The sequence below is a fragment of the Saccostrea echinata genome, unplaced genomic scaffold (genome assembly GCF_033153115.1).
Source record: "Saccostrea echinata isolate AGI-Se365-2 ecotype Australia unplaced genomic scaffold, CSIRO_AGI_Sech_v1 ptg000009l, whole genome shotgun sequence".
In the NCBI taxonomy this organism is placed as follows: domain Eukaryota; kingdom Metazoa; phylum Mollusca; class Bivalvia; order Ostreida; family Ostreidae; genus Saccostrea; species Saccostrea echinata.
Window position 1 is genome coordinate 23,184,220 of NW_026889758.1, and position 22,742 is coordinate 23,206,961.

Below are 22,742 nucleotides of genomic sequence, written 5' to 3' on the forward strand. Positions count from 1 at the left end.
GGTCAAAGTTTTGCAGGTGTTTTGTCAAAATTTTCCCCAAATTACGAGTAAATTGAAAACTCTCCTTGTGAACAGGATATAAAATACATGTAGTAAGAATTTTGTACTAAAATACATTGCAAATAAAATCTGGAAATGAAAAAGGGAAGGCGTGCGTAAATTCACCACTGTAGAGATCATTCGATTTGCATTTATGCGTTGTATCGCGAAAACTTCACGAATATTGAATAAAAGCGAAAGTCACGAGATACAACACGAAATTAACACACTATTTAACTCGGAAGTTTCGCGAATAAACATAACGCGATTTTTTTAATCTAAAAAAAATGAGCTCAATGGTCTTTCAGACTAGGTGATGATTTAATTTTTAAATCTATAAACTGTTAGACTTAAGAATGAAGGAGCTAGTTTTTTTTTTGGTTTCACGATTCATGGCCGTAGGAAACGGGGGAGGGGGGAGGCACGGGGGGCGTGTCCCCCCAATAATTTTGCCGATATATAGAATACTATAGAAAACATAGCTACTATATGCTTGTGCCCCCCTCAATAATAACGTCTGTCTGATGACCATTTTTTTTTCTTGTCAAGAAATTTCGGTAGTTGATAGTACCCCCCCCCCCCCCTCCCCCAACTGAAAATGTATGGTTGTGCCCCCTCGAAGTGAAATTGCTTCCTATGGGCCTGCGATTCATAACGTGTGGGAGTCAACTTTTTTTCTTTCTGGCCTATTTCCCCTTCATTTAATTTTCAGCATATTGCTGCTGTACTGGGTTGCTTGACACCCCCTACCCCTTCTTCCCAGGGAAAAAAATCTGGGACTGGTTGTTGCAAAGTGCTATCTTATTATTTGAAGTGACTTTGAGACAAATCAATAAGTTGATCAAGGAAAAGTCATTCCTCAGAAATTTAATGACACTTGGTGCACTGCAGACAAGGATAATTTACTTTCTGGTAAACATACTAGAATGTAATCTCTATACACATTAAAATGTTGTGTTCCTCTATATAAATAAAGTTGTAGCAGATTTCATGACACACAATATTTTTTCTTAAAATTTTATTACAAAGAAAAAAAAATATATATATAGATAAAATAAGAAACCTGTGCTATGTTTTCACTTGGAATGGTTAAATGGATTCTGTAGATCATGTTCTGGTAATCACAAGTATAATTCATCATATAATTACATGTACCAGCGCTGGCATTACATACATAACAGTGCACAAAGCCACATACTGAAGATCATGTTTTTGGACGGAATAACTTTTATCTGTAAAACTTTTCACATTTTATTCTGGAACATTGCAAAAAAACATATGCATCCTAATTTGATCCCACCAACATCTAGCCTATGATCCAGTGACAAATGGCTCAATAAACCTGTAAATTTGCTCATGAATTTCTTTTAATTCTTTTCTTCAGCATTCTTATCTATGAACTAACGGTTCTCTAATACCATAAACCAACTACCCTCACAAGTTTGACTACAACAGAGAAATCAGGATTTTTTGCCTATGGAATGAAAATATTGCTAACATATAAAAATGTAAAATTCTGTTGGGAAAAAAAACAGCATTAAGGAAAATTTTGTTACAGTTTACATTAATTCTCCTGTCAATGACATTCTGGTAATTCTCCCTATCAACACCAGTCACAGTTAATGATTTTATGGTTATTCTCTCCTTTACATTTTAGTCAAAGTTAATGACATTTGGTAATTTCCTACTTCATCATTCTAGTAAATTAACAAATAATATTCTGGAAATGCCCTCCCTCAGTGTTTTACTCAATGAACTAATACCCTACCACAGCATTACAAGTCAATGAGTTAATGACAAACAACTCCTACACCATTTTACTCTCTAACCTAAGTGACACAACCCCCCCCCCCCCCCCCCCCCCACCACCACCAATCAACATCTTCCTCACACTAACAATCAACATGGTTATAACATAATTCACGCCATGTACAGCACAGCTTTCCTAGATTCAAGTTCATCAATTACTGACCTATTAATAGCAAGGAGACTATTATATATGCTGATTTGCACCTTGATAGAATGGTTAGCACTACACTCTTTTGGATGTGTTTTTCTAACTTATAAACCCTCTTAATCCTTCATAAATGCAATGTTCAACAAAATATCACAGTGAACAAGGTTCAGTCATATTAAGTAGAATATCACAGTGATCAGTCCATAAGTTATCATGCTGCCTGGAGCTTGGATGACAGCTCACACATTTCCTCCATTTTCTGAACAAACAAGTCCACTAATGGACTTACAAAGTCCTCCTACAAAAAACGAATAAATGTATACATGTATTTATCAAAGAATTCATGTGTAACTATTGTGTATCCAAGCAGTCGTCTCTGATAAGAATGTAGCTTTACTGGTTTTGACTTAAAATATTTTGAAGAAAGTCAGCACATAAATTATTCTCCTACTGATAAAGACTTACTTTCTCACATATGTACCAACATTAACACAAAGAGGAGCAGCTTTTTAAAAGAATTTCAGGAGTAGCATTTTGAAATAAGTAAGGAGTCTTATTTAAATAGCAATAGACAGGTCCATTAAAGTTCTCAGACTGCAAGTTGGACATGAGCTACATGTATCAATGAATCTTTCTCACAATATACTCTGTGCTTTATGGTGGGACATTAAAATTACTCTTCCATAACAAAATGTGTATAATTAATACTTGAATTTCTACCTTTGTGTTCATTAACTTTTCACATTTCTTGCTCCATCGTTTGTCCCGCTTTTTGTCTGTGTCAATATCCTGCTCCTTTTAAAAAGAAACCAAAGATTAAAAATAGATAAAGCACCTAATATTTATCAGTCTACAAACCTGTGTTAACAGAGAACCTATGTCATATGAAGTCATATCGACTAAATGAGTTTAGTCTGTCCTTTTGGTGCTAGATCCATTATGAAGTTATAATTAATTTAATGTTACTTTTTCCTGTACTTTACAGCTTTAATCAAAGACTTTCTCATGTAATGAAGTTGCACAACTGTGATAATGTGAATGGCATGCAATTATTTTGAAGGAATGCAAAAATCCTAAGAAATCTAAAGAGTACAATATCTTGATGAAATGGGTCTGAATTTTCCTTAAATATTATCTTTTTAAATTAAAAAAAAATTACATTGTTTTGATAAATATTCACATTGTAAATCTGAACATAACCCCTAAACAGTCATTTAATAATTAAATCCTGTGTAAGTGCAAAAAGGTCAACAAAAGAAGCATTGATACATAGAGCATCTCTCATTAGTTTGCAGTGAAAGGTGTATATTTTAATCACTTTTTCTAATTATTTGGGTATATTCTTCATCATATTAAAATTGAAAACATTCTGACAAAGACTTGAAAAATTATTACAAATTCAGGTTGTAAATTGACTAAAAAAATATGAGTACATTTGCCTATATTCGGTGAAATGTGGACTTAATCTTTTATGCCAATTGAATAAAAAAGAATTTATTCTTGAATAATATTGCTTAATACGGTTCAGTTAATAAAGTCTATAAACGACAATGTTTGAAGAAGTATTTTTGTGATTTTCTATATTCTCTTTATGACCAGTACCCCTAAAAAAATGCTGAAAATAGGTAGTCGCAGTGTAAAATTATCATTCCAAGTTGCACAGGATGCACTACATTTAATAACTAGGAAACATACCATATATTTTTAACTGATTGATAAGAGAGTGCTAATTTATCATTTTCAGAAGTTTAAAAACCTTTTGACAAAGACTTTTCCAACATAGGTTCTACCCTAAGATCAAGTCAGTACTTACCATTCTCTCTGGGTATGGAGTCAGTACTTACCATTCTCTCTGGGTCACCATCAAATCTGTACTAAGATCTAGTCTGTACTTACCATTCTCTCTGGGTATCTAGTCAGTACTTACCATTCTCTCTCTGTCACCATCAAATCTGTTGTACGATCTAGTTAGTATTTACCATTCTCTCTGGGTCACCTTTAAACCTGTATTAAGATCTATTCAGGACTTACCATTCTCTCTGGGTCACCATCAGCACTCATGATATCCTCAAGATCTGACTGGCTTAAATTCAGTATATCTTTGGCCATTGCCTGGGCCCTCTGCAGTGAAGCATTGACTTGACTTTGCTGACTTTCTTTCTCTCGATGACTTAAGGTCTCTTTTAAGTGGAATCGGGATTGATTTAGTCTCTTTATTAACTCATGTCCCAAGCTCTGGTCAATGAATGACAAAACATTTAAGATTCTCTCTTGAATAAATGTGTTGTTTTTTTAAGTGTTTAAATTGAAAAGCTATTTCCTTTGTTCCCTAAATTTTGAGATACAGGTTTAGTTATGATTATTTTTACATACAAAAAAGATAAATTAAAAATGTTATTTAAAGAAAAGTGTTATAAATAATTTCTAAAGCACAAGCTTCTGACTGAATTGACATTAAGAGTGTACATGTAAAAAACAAATATTCAAGTGAGTAACAAAACAGGCCTTGACGAACTGTTGGTATTGCTGTATGATGTAGTGTGTTGAAAGACAAACTGTTGGTATTGCTGTATGGTGTAGTGTGTTAAGAGACAAACCTTGACAAACTGTTGGTATTGCTGTATGGTGTAGTGTGTTGAGAGGCAAACCTTGACAAACTGTTGGTATTGCTGTATGGTGTAGTGTGTTGAGAGACAAACCTTGACAAACTGTTGGTATTGCTGTATGGTGTAGTGTGCTAAGAGACAAATGTTGACAAACTGTTGGTATTGCTGTATGGTGTAGTGTGTTAAGAGACAAACCTTGACAAACTGTTGGTATTGCTGTATGGTGTAGTGTGTTGAGAGACAAACCTTGACAAACTGTTGGTATTGCTGTTTGGTGTAGTGTGTTGAGAGACAAACCTTGACAAACTGTTGGTATTGCTGTATGGTGTAGTGTGTTGAGAGACAAACCTTGACAAACTGTTGGTATTGCTGTATTGTGTAGTAGGCCTCACTGAGCTTCCTTTGAGCTGCTTCAATGGCTGCCTCACTCTGTGCTGCCAGTCCACGGAGTTGCTGCTGAGCTGTGTTCTCTAGATCACCCACAGCAGACTCCAGCTCCATTCTCCTAGTCTGACTCTCCAGAAAATGCTTGTTCTGAAAATACAACAGAGACTTACCTAACAGATACACATAAAAAATGTGTACATCATTAAACAAAATTAATTTCAGACACAGACCTTTTTCTCCAGTTCTGCATTAACTTTAAGGAATCTTTCTTCATACTCCCTCTTTTCTCTGGTGACTGCTGACAGTCGCTTCTTGTAGGACTCCACCTGAGGTATAACATATATGAAATTTATGAAAATCCTCATCTATCTAACATAAATTTTTATCTCCTATAAATTCTTTGGAGACAGACTCATACAAAAATTGTTGTTTGAATAAACACATGTATGACCCTAAGCAATTTAACTGCACAGAATCTTACCTGTATCTTGAGTCGATCACTGGTGTCTTGAATCAGTTTAATTCTTGTCTCCATTTCTTCCTGTAAATCAACATTGTTATAAACTATCAAATCCATTTTACTTTCAACTTAGCTAAAACATGAGCATCAGATTATGATTGTTACTTAAGGCTAGACCTTTGAGGAAGATACTGTACACATGGTTATTTTGCCCCAAATTATTTACACCCTATCATACTTGCAAATGATTTTGTGTTAAAAGAGAGATAACTCTGTCTGTTGAATTCAAACCCATTTTTGAATTGCCCACTGAAAATGGTGGCAAAAGGGGCATAAGGAGGGGGCAGAATTTCCCTGTAGTAGAGTATAAGTACACTGGTGATGCTCACATTTGCATTTTGTTCAGACTTGGCATTCGTTTGAGCCAGTTTTAACTTGACTCTCTGGTCCTCTAGTAGTGTCCTCTTCTGATTATTGTCTCTCTCCACTCGGCTTATTCTAAGAAATCAATTCTCAGTAAGTTATACTCGCATTTAAATATCTTTTAACTTAGTAAATAAATACAGAAAGTTGGATCGACAAATGTGGGGTCATGTGCAATCTCTTTGATGAAAGTATTAGGCATAAAATAATTACTGAGTTGAATAACATTCAAGAAAAATCAAAGTTTTTGGACGAAGAAATTTAGAAATGATGAGTGTACTTTTCCTGCAGAGTCCTGATTTGTTCCTGTTGTTGTTCGTTTTCTTGTTTTAGCTGTCTGGCCTGATTGGACTGTCTACACAGCTCATTGGAAGATGCCTATAAAATTAAACAGCATTTCTTACTCTATAAACCTAATAAATAAGTAAATTCACATATGTCGTGAAGTTAATTATTTAATAACTAATCTGTGAGGTCAGTAGATAAATTTATAAATTATTGACCTTGATGTAAAATGACCAGTTTTAACACTGTTGACCTACTTTGAGTCTGGACTCGAGGATTTTCCAGTCCTGTTCTGTATGTTTGTCTGTAGCTGTTGTGTGACGATTCTCCTCCACTATCTGGGCCTCTAGAGTAGCCTTCTCTTGTAAAACCTTGTCCATGTCAGTTGTCAGTTTCTGAAGGTAATAAATAAATGTAGAATGATTTCAGAACATTCCTATATATTCTTAGGTATTATAATATAAGATATTTCACTACTGTCCTTATAGTGACTGACCTGGATGTTCTGTTTAGCCATTCTCAGCCTCTGATTGGCCAGATTTAGGTCAGCTTGCAGCTGTTGGTTCACTTCCTTCTGTTGTTCTAATCCCTTCACAGCAGCACCTCGAGATTCTCGAAGAGTGGTGATCTGCAAATCAGAAAATTCTTAAAAATATTTTTTTCCAGAAGAAACTGTTCCCACTGAAATTCATTGTGGAAAATGGTTGTAGATTTTTACCTAATATCTTCAGTGTTCATACAGTGTAATGAATATACAATAAATGTTTTTTATTTTAATAGTTATGCAAAATAAAAGATGAACAAGAAATCTTACACATGCTTGTAAAAAGCAAAAAAGATACACGTATAGGGTTCAAGTAAATGGAGAGGTGAGTTAGAAAAATCTGTTCTTAGAAGAATTAAAAATGCAAGGATTATATCATTAGTTCAGCAGTACTGTAGTCACTATCTACAATATTTACTATACCAACACCAAAAGGAATCCATTTGTTTTAAAAATTCCACAAATCACGTAAATATGGAAGAAAATATCTGTTAAGTACTAAATAGTCAGAATCCAGGTTGCATATTACCCCTTGTAAAAGTTTGCCTCACACAATACTTACTGAAAATGTTAGAGACCCAACCTATTGAGGTAGGGAGCATTTAGTTATCCATGAAAAAAATGAGTCTAACAAGATGTATATGAAGAATACATGAGGGAGTTTGCATATTTAACAAGAGGCCCATGGGCCACATCGCTCACCTGAGCACATTGGCAAGGCAAAAGCACAAATCAGTTCAGTATTGAAAAGATTACGGGGGGGGGGGGGGGGGGGGGGGGGGCTTGAATTTTAAACTACCTGATGATGCTTCCATGTCAATATATAATTTGTTTTAACAAATGGCTTTGTTGTACTTGAGAAGATTTTTAAAAAAAATTCCCATATATTCCTCTGTAAAAATATGATCCCCCATTGTGGCTCCTCCCTATCCCAGGGGTCATCATTTGAACAAACTTGAATCTACACTACCTGAGGATGCTTCCATATCAATATGACTAAACATAGCTTTTCTGTTCTTGAGAAGAAATTTTTTTCTATATGTTCCTATGTAAAACTTTCGATCCCCTTATTGGGCCCCATCCTACCCTCAGAGGTCATCATTTGAACAAAATTGAATTTACACTACCTGAGGATGCTTCCATATCAAAATGACTAAACATGATTTTCAGTTCTTGAGAAGATATTTTCCTATATGTTCCTATGTAAAATTTTTGATCCCTCATTATGGCCCATCCCTATCCCCTGGGGTCATCATTTTAACAAACTTGAATCTACACTACCTGAGGATGCTTCCATATCAAAATGACTAATCATGGCTTTGCAGTTCTTCATCAGAACATATCTTCCTATATATTTCTATTTTAGACTTTTATCCTCCATCGTGGCCCCACCCTACCCCAGTGGGTCATGATTTGAACAAACTTGAATCTACACTACCTGAGGACACTTCCACATAAATATGATCAATCAGGGCTTTGCTGTTCCTGAGAAGAAGATATTTAAAGATTTTTCCTATATATTTCTATGTAAAACTTTGATCCTCCATTGTGGCCCCGCCCTACCCCTGGGGGGTCATGATTTGAACAAACTTGAATCTTCACTACCTGAGGATGCTTTCATATAAATATGACCAATTAGGGCTTTGCTGTTATTGAGAAGAAGATTTTTAAAGGTTTTTCCTATATATTTCTATGTAAAACTTTGATCCTCCATTGTGGCCCCGCTCTACCCCCGGGGGTCATGATTTGAACAAATTTGAATCTACACTACCTGAGGATGCTTCCATATAAATATGACTCATCATGGCTTTGCTGGTATTGAGAAGAAGATTTTTAAAGGTTTTTCCTATATATTTCTATGTAAAACTTTGATCCTCCATTGTGGCCCCGCTCTACCCCCGGGGGTCATGATTTGAACAAACTTGAATCTACACTACCTGAGGATGCTTCCATATAAATATGACTCATCATGGCTTTGCTGTTCTTGAGAAGAAGATTTTTAAAGGTTTTTCCTATATATTTCTATGTAAAACTTTGATCCTCCACTGTGGCCCCACCCTACCCCCGGGGGTCATGATTTGAACAAACTTGAATCTACACTACCTGAGGATGCTTCCACATGAGTTTCATCTTCCCTGGCTTTGTGGTTCTTGAGAAGAAGATTTTTAAAAGATGCTACTAATTTTTCACTAATTCTTCATTATCTCCCCTTGAAAGAGGGCGTGGCCCTTCATTTGTACAAACTTGAATCCCCTTCACCCAAGGATACTTTGTGGCAAGTTTGGTTGAAATTGGCCCAGTGGTTCTTGAGAAGAAGTCGAAAATGTGAAAAGTTTACAGACGGACGGACGGACAGACAGACAGACAGCTAGACAGACAGACGGACTACAGACAAAATGTGATCAGAAAAGCTCACTTGAGCCTTCGGCTCAGGTGAGCTAAAAACTACTTAAAAACATCTCCTGAAAGTTGAAATTCTTGTATATGCATAAAGTAAACTAAGAATACATATATAATCATGTTAGCAGTGTGAATCTACATCTTAAAGTAACCCACACATGCTAAGAGATAGAGCATTATTTATACAAATGGCAGTGTTTTTATGAAGACTATAATAGACAGAAACTTGTGCAATCTAACTACCCAAGAGAAGAGAGGCTACTTGTGAATTCATCTTTATCAATAGAATAACTTCCCCTTACTTGCTGTGTGAGGTAGCCTACACGCTGTTTGAGCTGTTTAGCTTGTCGTGCAAGCTGGTTGCTAGCTTGTACTCTCTGTTCATAAGCTCGTTGCTCTTGGATCCTTGGGGAGGGAGTGAATTCCTGGACTGTTGCTTTTAATGGAGATGTACCTACTTCCCTGAGTGTAACTACAACATCAGATGTATCTAATTAATAACACAGTCAAGAACAAAAGTATAGTCTTACATTTTAAATCAATGTGGTACTTTCACACAGTATATGGTAATTCACACTTTTTTTCAACAATTTAAAAAATAATGGATTAAATATAGCTTCAAATCAAAAGTACCTTTTTTATTGTCGGTTACTCTGGTTGCATATGGACGTGAAATACCTCGGTTACGATGATGTAGATTTCTTATTCCACCTCGTCTGTTTCTTAAAGAAGACATCTTAAAACTCATAGGTCTGAGGCTTCTTTTAATCTATAGAGCATAATTATACATACAGAAAAAATGACAGAAATTTACTCTGAAGTTTATGACAGTGCTAATCATAAAATGAAAAATTACTTAGTTTTAAAAGCTTGTATAATTATGTATTTCAGTTGGAAGTATTTGTATATGAAAATTTATTATCTTATGTTAGGCCATCCTTAAAAAATTGTTTGTTTGGAATTGCCGCCTGGGAGGTTTCAGACCCAGGAGGTAGGGAGGGAAATTATTATTTTTTTTTTCAAAATTAAAGTTGAATTAAAAATTGATGATAAAAATCTCAATAAGGAATGAACACATTATTTTCTGCCTTTTTGTAAAGGGTATCTCCCATCAACCAGGAACCCAGTTTTGCTTAGATTCTACACTTATTAAGTGATTGGGTGGCAATGTGGTAGCAGGCCAAGAATTGACTGAATAAGAAAATATCTTCTAATTTTTGGTCATAAAACTTTTCAAGGAGGGGTCATTTCAATGTGGCGGGAGGCAATTCTAAACAAACAATAATTTTATTTTGGCCTTAGTTTGATAACATTCCTTTCCATGTACAGTACCGGTAATTAAGAATTCCAGAACTACAGTTTATAAAAGTTTTTTCTCTTACTGTATGTCTGTGATCCATACTCTCATCACTAGGGGGCGTGGTCTGTGACTGGGATATGTCCACAATGGTCTGACCCAGAGAATCACTCTCCGTTTCTTCATCACTGCAAAAAGATTGGGATTAAAATAAAGTTGTTATGAGAATAAACAAACTGTAAGCTAGCCACTTCTCTTGAGAAAAGACAAACTGTTGAACACTAGTCTTGAGAATAGACAACTGTTAGCAACTATTCTTGAGTACAGAAAAATTATTTTTGAGAATAAACTTAAATTAGAAAAGCTCACTTGAGCTTCTTGTTCAGGTGAGCTTAGAAGGAAGTAACCTATCTGAACTTTGGGAATTAGCACATTACTATAAATAACTAACATTTCTTCTGATTCTGGTATCTCTTCCCATCCCTCATCTTCAAAATCACGGAAGACAGACCTCATCTTCTCTATACTTTTGTTGAGTGCTTTCTGGTACTGTAAGTTAATAAAATAAAGCTGTAAAACTCAAATACAAGCATAATGTCTACTCATCAAATTATACACAAACCAACAAGTAACCAAACTTAGATATTGCTTCAATATTTTCCTTTGTATGTGTAGAACATATGTTAGCAGTAAGCCAGCTCATGCAATTCCAGTTTTGCATATCAGTTATTAATTAGGATCCAAACTGACAAACACAGTTACATTAATGTAGTAGGTCTAACTGATTGCTCTTATTCTTTTCTTTTTTTTTTTTTTTGGTTTATAGTGAAGTAAAATAAAATTTTTTTTTACTTATGTTAAACATGCTGGGTAAATTCAGATAGACCTACTAAGGGTATGATATATTTTGATATATAATACATGTATACATTATATATATATTTGTCACATCATGTCCTTCACCTATGACTTCTGACCTTCACCTTTGGATACTTTACCTCTTCCCCAGCAATATCAACCTGATTGAGAGTCTTGATATTAAAAGATCATGTCTTACTGAGACAAAGCATCTATATATACAAAATGTACGTAATATATGGTAATATAACTTGTACATATTATTTATTGTATCTATCAGTTTTAAGTTTTCTGGGGGGAAAAACTGTTTTGATAAAAGAAGCAATTAATTAAAATCAAAAAAGAATAAAATCTTTTTTGAATGTATTAATCTTGATAAATTATAGTAGTCTTCATCTCAATAGAAATCCAGTAATTGTAACAGGAAATTACAGTAATTGTTTCAGGTACAGTAATTGTTTCAGGAAAAAGAAAAAAATCATAAATTTGTAAAAGATGAGTTTAAATTCATAGAAAAAGATATAGTACAAATATGAATAATAAAATTCATCAAGGCTAGGAGTAAATATTGCTTACACAGTGTAAAGCTTCCAAGTTAAAATTGGTTAAATGGGTTGTCTTTAAAACCTGCGTATATTTATCCATTTTTGTTTTTCATTAACTCATCCTTTAAAATTTCTTACATTTAAAAACAAACACTGGTAGTTCAACAACTACAGAATTACATGAGTCACCATGTTTAAGAAGATTATAACTATGAAAAGAACAGAAAACCCCAGTGTAGATGATAAAGATTTTTCCTTTAGTAAATGACATCCTTACTCGTTTAGATGCCTGGCTTTTGTTTCTGACTTCGGCTCTCCGTGACCTTGGCCTAGTCTGTTTTGTGCTTAGCTTCTCTTTGACGGCCTGGAATTGTTTGGCAAGCTTTTCTTCCTCCAATTCTCTCTCCAGTCTAGTGTATATAAACAAATATATTTAGCTCAGACATCTCAGCTATTGCCTGAGTTATGTCCCTTTGGACAAATACAAATATTTCATACACACCTGTTGATGTCTCGCTTCAAATTTGCTGTCTCCATTCGATGTTTTGAATTTGCTTGTTTCATTTCTAATATTTCAGATTTGAGATTCCTTCAAAGAGAAAAAACAATTTCATTTCCACTTGTTTATAATTATTTTGAAAACAAAAAAAATGGTGCCAGGGTTTCTCTTCACATTAGTGACAGAGCTAAGATGTAAACATAATTAAGTATTAGTAATGCACAAGGTGAAAAATGTCATGCAGCTAAATTTAATAATTCATCTATCATATATATCATCTCCGTTGTCCACTGACCTCCTTTCTTCTAACAGAGCTTCCTTCTCTGACTGACTTTCCCTGAGCTCTCTCTCTAGTTTATCCAGTCTGACAGATTTAGATTGAACCTGTAAAAAGTAATACCAACATACAAAGCCTTCGTTACACATTAGTTTGCAAGAATTATATACTTTTTTCCTGAATTTGATTGTTGATAATACAGTCAAACCTTGTTATCTCAAACTTGATGGGACTCAGGAAAAACTTTGAGGTATATGAGGATTTGAGGTATCAATGGTAAAATACATAAGGAATAAGTGGTTGGGACTTCTAAATCAGTTCAAGAAATCCATGGTATTTGAGATATCCGTGTTCGGGTTACTGAAGTTAACTGTACTATCAAGTTTTTTCCACCTTCTCACTAGATGAAATGTCATTTCATTATGATAAATTTTCCCCTTGTGTTGAACAAGTCAGAAATGAAAATTAATTTTGTTCTCTAAGATATTTTGATCTGACCAGCTTTGGTTTATGTGTGTACATCTTTACCTCTGATCTGGTCAGTGTGAGTTCCGCCTGTAAGTCAGATTTCTCCTGAGTTTGATATCCAGCCTTTTTCTTGTCATACTTTCTACCTGAAATCACACAATTGCACATTTCAAATCTTCATATAAAAATGTTGCAAAATCTGTCCATTTACATTTTTATTTAAGACTTTGGATAACAAATGCATTACATCCCTGTTCATTCTGCAGATTCTCAAGGTTACACTATTGTTGGTATGTCAGATCTTTACACTGATCAGCTTAATCTTCTGATTCTCTTCTAGTGTTTATTGAAACATACATCTATCTCTCCCTAAAACTGACAAAATGATAAACCTCCTCCTTACTTTCTCTCTCCTGCTCCAGAGCCACCTTAAGCTCATGTAGAGTAGCGGCATCCTGACTGGCCTGTACCTTCAACATGTCAATTTCTTCCTCCAAAGACATCCTGTCGAGATCATAACACAAATTCCATATGTTCACAACAAACTTTTCATCAAATATTTGAAAGGAAATTGTATAACAAATTTTAAACTATTTTAATAAAAGTATTTACAGAAAATATCTATTTTAACTTTTAAAGATTTATTACCCTAAGTATCTATACAGTTGTTTGCATTCCATTATCATTTTTTAATAATAACTTTTTCCAGATGTACTACTTTCTAATTCCACATGAACAGAATGAAATAGCAATGGCCCACTGGCCACTTCACACCGTCTATCAGTGACGAATTCATCATAAGTCACAACATATAAATGTCTGTGTCCGTGCTGTTCCTCAGAGAAAGATTCTAAAGATTTTTTCCTGTCTATTCCCATGAAAAACTTTGTAATGTTGTAGCAGCATCTTATTTTAATAGCGATGATTTGTACTTTGTACTGTAGGATGCTTGTATATTAATCTGACTATAAATTTGGACCTGTAATTTTTTATTATAGGACTTTTTAAATAGATTTTATGCCTTCAAATTCTTACGTAAAACTTTCTTCTGCTGTTGTGGTCCCACCTTAGGCTTTGGGATAAGAAGCTGACCAGACTTAAAGAGTGAGCTTGCATGTTAATCTGACTGACTGTATCTTGCTGTTTTTACTTTAGATAATGAGTGAGGCTTACTTTTCTACGACCAGGTTGCGATTCTCATTCTTGTACACAGCTAGCTCATTCCAGACTTTGTCACTGTTCTCTTGGCGAAGATCCCGCGGGTCTGCCCTTTTCTTCTTTCTTCCCCTCTCCATCTTATTGCTAGAGAACATAATTTTAAGACAGAACATAATGCAAGAGAATAAGATGCACATAATACAATACATACAATCAGAAAAATTTCTTAAAAATGGAAACCAACAGTGCATTTGTTGCAGACAACAGGATTTTTTGGTCTTGATATTAAGGGCCTGGGCCTTTCCAATGGGTAAAAATAGTGACATTTGCCTGAAATTTGGAAAAATATTCCATACAAGTAGGGGGAAAAAAAACCAAACCAGATGCATTATGGAATAATTGGACTCCTACTTTAAATTTGTTATTGTTTACCTAATTTAAATAAGCAGAGGTTAAATTACATTTACTGGTACTTATCAATTTGGAGTAAAAATTGGAATCTGGGACTTTAAGATTTATGAACAATAAGGCTACCCTACTTTGATTTCTTTTTTCATTGTTTGAGAATTTTAAAGAAAAATTAGGGAAAATACCTGCTTTTCAGCATGGGGAATGGGGCCTCATTTTGGATCTCTACAGACTCTTACAAAAAAAATATGTTTCATACCTGTTTTCATCCTCATACAGCTTCAGCTGGTCTTTAAGGATCTTGTAATCTATCTGGGCACTCTTCAGTCTATCCAGGCGTTTAGCATGAGCCTTCTTTAGTTCCTCCAATTCACGGTTCTAAAAAACAGCATTAAAAATATCTGAATACTTTGTACACATATATGTATTAAAATGGCAATATTTAAAAGTTCAATACTTCTAATTCAAGCCAGTTCACTTGAAATTACGCTTTGTCTTTAATCTTAACCTGCACAGTTTTACTACTCATGCTTTGATGAGACTTCTGAGCTAGAAAAGAATCTTATACTAATTCAAATATACACTTCCTACTTTAATTAAGTTTTATAAAGTATCCCAACACATTTTAGAGGATGGTGATCCATAAATGCAGACGAATACTTGTTAATTAAAAATGTCATTAATTACCTGCAGTTGCTCTCCTTGAGTTTGATTTGAAACTTAAATATTCCTTGTTTTCAGAGGGAATCAAGACATGATCTTGAATCAGACCATTACCCAAAGTGTGTATTTACCTTTAGTCTAAGCATATTCTTGGTGTCATCCAGTTTTCTTTCTGTCTGCAGCAGTCTGTGTCTGAGGTCACCCTGTCTGACAGGGGGTCCTTCCTTCACCTTCCTGACTGGAGACAGTGAGCGAGACCTGGAGTGCTCCCCCCTGGCAGAGGACTTAATGGGACTCAGGGCTACACTGCGAACCTCCCTTGCTGGGGTAGAGTGAGTTCTTTCTCGTTTGTTGAGGCCAGACACATCAAACTCAATATTTAGTTTGTCATTCTCCTGTTCCAATCTTTCTATCAATCGATCCTTGTCTTCTAGTTCATCCTTTAGTAGATTTATCTCCCGCTGCATTCCCCGAACCTTAATCTCCAGATCAGATGATGGCTACAAACAAAAAAAGAAACCAACTTACTTCCTGTCTATTCTTCAATTCATTCACTAAACACATATAATCCAAGATTACTCACTCTACTCTATGACTGCTTTCTGTAAATGAGGCAAAGCCTTTAGAAATATTATGGCATGAATGGCATGAAAGCATGAATAGTAGCATTACCACATACATCATTCCTGCAAGTTTGGTTCAGGTAAGGCTTATTGATACTTGGGAATAAGCCTGCTCTTAAACTTTAACCTGATTTTATTAAAATAAATAAAAAAAAAGCCAGATACAGCATCTTAAGCAAGTCTGCTGAGTAAATAACCCTAAATGCATCATCCATGCAAGTTTGTTCTAGGGAGGGGTACTTGCTCCAAGAACATATCAGGTACATGTAGACCCATAATATTGATGTCAGGGGTATAGCAGAGCCTCATTCAAACTACTTTAAGAAGAACTAAATAAATCAACATTTTTCACCAGAATCTCAAGCTGAGAAAAAATATTAAGACAATTTACACACCTCAATCTTTGTGAACTAATAGCCAATGAATTACCTTTTCATCAATAAAACTGCCTGATGTTCCAGGACTTCTACTCCTCTGTCGTCTTTGGTAACTATCAACTTTACCCTGAAGAGAAGCTATGACAGAGTCCTTTTCTAATAATTCCTGGAAAATAAAATTTACACAAATCCCTTTTTTTTAAATAATGCTTTTTATTTTTGTAAATGTTTCCGATATGCAAGACAGTTATAGGTTTGTATTTTTTTGTAAAAATTACATATGATGTGATTTAATTGATTCCTGAAAGTTACACAAAGCTTCATATATGCTTTACTGGAATATAAGCTGGAGTTTGCAATATAATCAGTAATATGTTGGCAATAATAATAGAGTGGAATATCACTACATACAAAATTTATAAAAACAAATAAACATGTACATTTTTAGACATATCAAATATATAGACTTGTCAGGCAGTAGAGCAGTACATGTACCTCAGATTTATAACTTACATGTACTTATTTTTTAAGGCAAAAGCTAAAACTGCATTTTGCAATTAAGGGAAAGTTTTTTTGGTGGTGTACCTTAAAAAGAACTAATGTCACTTCAGCCAGCCACCAGTGTTTGAACAACATTGTAATCTAATAAAGTTCCAGTTTAATGACGGAAAACGTGGAAAAGTGTAATTGTTACCATTTCACAGACGACACCCTAACTCTCAGAGGACTTCCTTTTCTGTCAATGTTAAGCTTTACAATTCAATTCTGGAAACAATCCCCTTGAGGTAATATGATTGTTCAATCTAGCTAGAGCTGAAAACCAATTACATTCTAATAACAGCTATTATGCCATTACATTCTTTAACCACCTCTCCCAAAATTATGATATGACTTCTCTGCCTTCGTGTCATAGGAGTCGCATCGGTGAGGTGCTAAAATTGACAGGTCTCCCAAATTAATAAGCTCTGAGTTTCACCCTTTCTTGTTGTAAACAGAAATTCTTGATAATGTAACCAAAGCTTGAGGTGTCACATGGCGAAAATGGGACTCTAACATTGTGATCTGACGTGATGAAAATTTGAATAATATGACAAGGCGCATGTTATACTGCGGGACTGATTCTAACGAAGCATCATTTTCTGTCAGTACAATTACAACTTAAAATATTTCACATGTGTGTGAGAGAAATTATGAATATAATATGAAGTCTGTTCCTTTAGGACACAAGCTTTATTCCTAATTTTCCTAGCTTTTTCAAATGTTTGTAATATTTGTCAAGGAATATGATTTAAGGGTTAATGTACAAAATTGAATTTATAAACTATGCTGAACATGTGAAGATGAATTGATTTTTCCGTAGTGATATTACAAGTTTAAAACCTGAACAAGAAATAATCCTACCTACATTAGGAAAACATATAACTTTTTAGTTCTTTAATCCATATGGAGTTATTAGGTCAAAGTAAACACATTTTGGATCAAATATACAACAAAAACAGGAAAAATGAAATTCATGAAAAATTGTGCCAAATTTTTTTTTATATCCACATAGAAGTCTACACATGAAAAAGCAAATAAAATTGTGTCAAATAAGAGATGGATATTTTTGGCATGTGAAGAAACCCATGTGTTCTGTCTTGAAGTGACTAAATTGAAGGAGACTTTTCCAAATGGCTCTCTAGACAGTTGACATTGGGAAGCTAGCAATGTCTTTCTATCAAACTGCTCCAATAAGCAACAGAAGCATTAGTCTGCTCTTATTCTGGTGGCGTCCTTTCCCCACCTTGCAGTTCCAATGGGACCCTTGACAAAGCTCACCAGATTTTGATAGTATACAAGACATGATGGTAATTGCTGCATGTTTACCAATCAAATATTTATGAGGCACCACTCAGTGAATAAATATGACATTGAACTCTTTAACTTAAACCAAATGGGACATATAAATGGTCGTCTTTGAAATGTCTTTAGCAAATATGAAATATAAGTGTCAGGGACAATTTTCTCTATTGTGAAAATCAAATCAGATCCAAGTATTTCTTGATTATTGATTGTATTCTTGTACCGGGAGAGAAAAACACACTATCTACTTTGAAACCAATGGAGGACAGGGAATACAGCATGATTGTCATTTTTGTATAAATGTTTGACGATGGTTTATATAATAAGCCGGTATCCTCCTTGGAGACTCTCATCATGGTCGATGATTGATGACTATTTGTTTAAAGGCTACTTGGATTTAGAGATGAAGCCTCTAAATTGTCCCCTAGGTGACAGTGGAGTTAGGACAACTCAATATAATGTCATTTGTCCCATGTCTGATGTAGTTAACGCTGATGCCAACCGTTAACTCTGTAATTTAATTTTATACTTATCTTATATCACAAAACTACTGAGGGACTTAATTTTCAACTCTAGGGAACACTGCACTATTTAAATCAATCAGAGATGTGACTTAAATATCTTCATTTGGACAACTCATAAATGATAATGAAACCTACACTGTAATTTACTTTTTTAATCATCAGTATTTTATCTCTTCTTTATAATTAAAAGATCTTTTGATTAACGAGATATATTTCCCAATGTCATGGCAGAAGAAAAGTTAATTGCGTAGTGTGGTTCTAAAACTCAATGCAAATCCCAAATCACATTCTTATGACAGTGAAGAAGGAATTCATCTCCCTAATAAAGTGTCAGTTTACCAACAAAGAATCCACTGGGTATTGTTTGTAATAAGATTGTCACATAACAGACTTTTACCATAATGTTCAATTTATTTTCAATTATAATAACATTCTTTTAATTTAACATACTTATAGAAAAGGGGAATGAAATTAATATCACCGAGACTTTCAGTTCAAGAAAAATGCCTGTACATCATATAAATCATTTAAATGCACTACTTTTCATCAAAATTATCAAATTCAAACGGTGAATTTTAATATTTATTACATTTTCAATGTAATCTCTAACTACCTGGGGAGAGGTGGAGAGGACAGCTAAGAACAGAGAAGAATGGAAATCCCTAGTGCTTGCCCTATGTGCCTCCAGGTGCAACAAGGACTAGGTATATATAAACAATTATGACATGGACTAAAACTGACAAAGTTCCTCCAAGTTTTTGTTAAAATCTATTTACAATTTTCAATCTCACTATCTCTAAGCTATGACATCTTACAACTGACCAACTATTAGCCCCCCCCCCCCCCCTCCCCCCTTTTCAACCATCTGAGGTTGTAGACATCCTGTCCCATCTCAAACAATTTTACCAGCTCTGATTTTACACTAACCTTTCTGAGGTTGTGAACTTCCTGTCACATTTCAGACTGAGATATATCAATTCTGATTTTACACTAACCTTTCTGAGGTTGTAGACATCTTGTCCCATCTCAGACAGATTTTACACAAACCTTCTGAGGTTGTGCACAGTTTGTAACATCTCTGACTGAGATTTACCAGCTCTGATTTTACACTAACCTTTCTAAGGTTGTGGACTTCCTGTCGCATCTCAGACAGATATACCAGCTCTGATTTTACACTAACCTTTCTAAGGTTGTGGACTTCCTGTCGCATCTCAGACAGATATACCAGCTCTGATTTTACACTAACCTTTCTAAGGTTGTGGACTTCCTGTCGCATTTCAGACTGAGATTTTTTAGCTGCTTCATATCTATTGGTCAGATCTTTGTACATCTGGAATCAATTTGATCAAACAAAAAAATTACCTACAGCTTCATTGTGCTTTTTAAGAAATAAGGTATCAATTTTAAACATCTATCGGGATATAAATACGGGTTGGTCACAAGATCAAATTTAATGAAGCCCAAAGGGCTTTATGGTAAATTTGATCTCGTACCAACCCGTATTTACATCCCGATAGATGTTTTAAAATGATACCTTATTACTTATATTTACATTTGTGACTTATTCATTTTTTGTATTTGCCTGAATATACTCTTTGACGAGTGAAAAGTTTTATTTTTCAAACTCAACGGCACAAGTTTGATCTATTGATTGTGCATCGACCCTTTATGACGTCACTGAGAAATTGCATCAAACATTTATGATTTGAGGAACCTGTGTTTATACGGATATAGATACGCATTGCTTTCAATAGTGTTATATCAAAGAAAACATTTGCAAATGTAAATATTTAAAAATAATTTTGTTGAATATTTATTGGGAAGTGGGAATTAAATTTAAGCAAGAAAACAACTGATTTTCACATACATTCATAAAAAGAACCAGAATTGAAGACAATATACAAAGCTGGATGAATATAATAAATCACACAGAGAGCTTTATGTATTAAAGTAATTGTTCAACTTACATCTTGTAATGAATTGGTCTCCATGCTATAGGCATCCTCTTGATTCTTCAACACTAAATATTAACAACAGAATGCTTTATATTCTCATTGTAGGCTCATACTTGAAAGCAATGATGCTTATTACATATCTTCTTTTGAATTTCAGAATGTATCAATTTCAGGTAACTAGGTCTTTTAGATTTATATACAATTAACTTTGCTAACAGTGTATTGAGACAATTTCAAATGAAATGTTATAAAAAGAACACATTGTAAAAGCAGATCAGAAGTAGACTACAAACTGGTAGAATAACAAATGTATATTACAAGGTAAGTATTAAATTAAATATTCTTTGCAAATAATATTTCATGCACTGTACAATTACTTAACCTTAAAAAGCATCAAGAGATTAGCCAACAATTAAACTTAGAGCAAAGCCATTTGACTGTATTCTGTAATCATTGTTTGCTTTGATTCCTTGATTTGAGATTGTTTTAAGGAATGTTTGGTGGCCAAAAATAAACAACAAATTTGCCAGTGATATTTACATCTTTATAATTATAAACCACTATGTCAAATGTCATGAAAGATTTTGATAAGAATTTTTACTAACGTTTTCTGTGACCTACTTCTCCATGTATAGTGACCTACTTTTCTGTGTTGTGTGACCTACTTTTTTGTGTGTCCTGTTGCAGACTTTGTAGCTGTCTGATGAGGTCTGCCTGTTGACTCGAGTGTTCAGTCAGCTGATTGTGACTGTTCCATAATTCGGACAATTCTTTTCTGTTTAAATCCAAGATACAGATTCAATTGTATTACTTGAATTTACAAACAATCACATCATTACATACACTGGGGGCAAATTACTGCAGTTCTGGTTAATATGATGGTTTTCATAAAGAGAAAATCACTTACCTGACAGTTTCTAGCTCTTTATTCTTGAATTCATTTTCCTTTGTTAATTTTTGTGTTTTTATGTCATACTGTTGTAGTAATTTTTTGGCTTCACCTAACTGAAAAAGGGAATATGTTGTTTATCTCTCTGATATTGTGAATGTGGAAATGCTTGTGTTAATGTAATTTTTGCAAAGTTTACTATCAAAAAACTTGCAAAATTAATCCCAATTCGAAATGATCTTCAATTTCTAATACCATACATGATATTATGTATGAACAACCTGTTTTGTAATTTCCCCCCCCCCCCCCCCCCCCCAAAAATCCATTCTTTCAGAAAATTAAAAAAATTACTATTTATCAACACATGTTAACAATATGAAGTATGTCTTTAAATAAAAATGCATAATAAAAATACACAGCTCTATTACCATATTTTTGCTTCTACTATATTCAGGGCATTAATCTACCTTAAACATTTTTATCACAAACTGAGTACACTCCAATTTGGATTATACAGCCAATATACTGTACATATGTAAAACAAATAAAATAAAAAGGCTAATTCTCATGAAATGTCAAACTTCAAAAGAAATTTTCACTCACTTCTCGTATAATGCCCTCAAATTTCTCCACCTTCTCGTCAATGTCTCGCTCCAATTGCCTGACTTTGTTTTCAAGTGATACCTTCTGGGCAATTATACTTTCCTTCTCTGCCCGAACCACTTCAATTTCTGTTGACATCTTACGACATTTTTGTTCCAAATCTGGTTTGAAATGAATGTTAGAATAGTGTAACTAGTAAATTTATAAAATTGCAACTGTTTTGATTTTCATTTCCTAATTAATATACTGTGTACATAAATTGGCGTATTCAAAATTTAGCGCAATCACTGGTATGGTGTTGTTGGCGTAATCATGAATTAGCGCTATAGATGTCTGTGCCGTGTATTGTATATATAGATGATTTTTAGTTGTATTCATAAATTAGCGCATCGTTGTCTGCGCCAAAGCCACAAAAATATAAAGCCCATTTTTTTAGTACACATACAGTATTATACAGTCAAACCTCATCATCTCGAATTCAATGGGACCAAGAAAAACCTTTGAGATATCCGAGGATTCAAGATTTCGAGGGTAAAATACTTAAGGAATATGTGGATGGGACTTCCAAATCACTTCGACATATCCATGGTATTCGAGATATTGGTGTTCAAGATACCGATGGACAACTGTATATGTTTAATACATACATGTACAT

The 22,742-nt window shown here is 34.3% G+C and overlaps 1 protein-coding gene across 2 annotated transcripts in view; it reads right to left on the bottom strand.

Moving 5' to 3' along the window:
- Positions 1-1,918: 1,918 nt before the first annotated feature.
- LOC133182064 (centlein-like) overlaps positions 1,919-22,742 on the bottom strand; it is a 35,863-nt gene continuing 15,039 nt past the window's right edge. The window contains exons 8-36 of one of the 2 annotated variants that reach the window (XM_061316775.1): positions 22,088-22,248; positions 21,503-21,600; positions 21,261-21,370; positions 20,608-20,660; positions 19,887-19,970; positions 16,327-16,440; positions 15,406-15,774; positions 14,871-14,989; positions 14,219-14,347; positions 13,449-13,549; positions 13,106-13,191; positions 12,596-12,684; positions 12,304-12,390; positions 12,079-12,211; positions 11,397-11,417; positions 10,850-10,947; positions 10,484-10,586; positions 9,735-9,870; positions 9,404-9,573; positions 6,654-6,785; positions 6,415-6,552; positions 6,153-6,250; positions 5,839-5,947; positions 5,471-5,530; positions 5,220-5,315; positions 4,951-5,136; positions 4,028-4,231; positions 2,717-2,791; positions 1,919-2,294 (exon numbers count right to left, since the gene is read on the bottom strand). In XM_061316775.1, coding sequence (XP_061172759.1) covers positions 2,208-2,294; positions 2,717-2,791; positions 4,028-4,231; positions 4,951-5,136; positions 5,220-5,315; positions 5,471-5,530; positions 5,839-5,947; positions 6,153-6,250; positions 6,415-6,552; positions 6,654-6,785; positions 9,404-9,573; positions 9,735-9,870; positions 10,484-10,586; positions 10,850-10,947; positions 11,397-11,417; positions 12,079-12,211; positions 12,304-12,390; positions 12,596-12,684; positions 13,106-13,191; positions 13,449-13,549; positions 14,219-14,347; positions 14,871-14,989; positions 15,406-15,774; positions 16,327-16,440; positions 19,887-19,970; positions 20,608-20,660; positions 21,261-21,370; positions 21,503-21,600; positions 22,088-22,248 — 3,446 coding nt within the window. In that variant the 3' untranslated portion in view covers positions 1,919-2,207. The remainder of the gene's footprint in view (positions 2,295-2,716; positions 2,792-4,027; positions 4,232-4,950; positions 5,137-5,219; positions 5,316-5,470; positions 5,531-5,838; positions 5,948-6,152; positions 6,251-6,414; positions 6,553-6,653; positions 6,786-9,403; positions 9,574-9,734; positions 9,871-10,483; positions 10,587-10,849; positions 10,948-11,396; positions 11,418-12,078; positions 12,212-12,303; positions 12,391-12,595; positions 12,685-13,105; positions 13,192-13,448; positions 13,550-14,218; positions 14,348-14,870; positions 14,990-15,405; positions 15,775-16,326; positions 16,441-19,886; positions 19,971-20,607; positions 20,661-21,260; positions 21,371-21,502; positions 21,601-22,087; positions 22,249-22,742) is intronic. The other variant, XM_061316776.1, reaches the window with a different exon arrangement.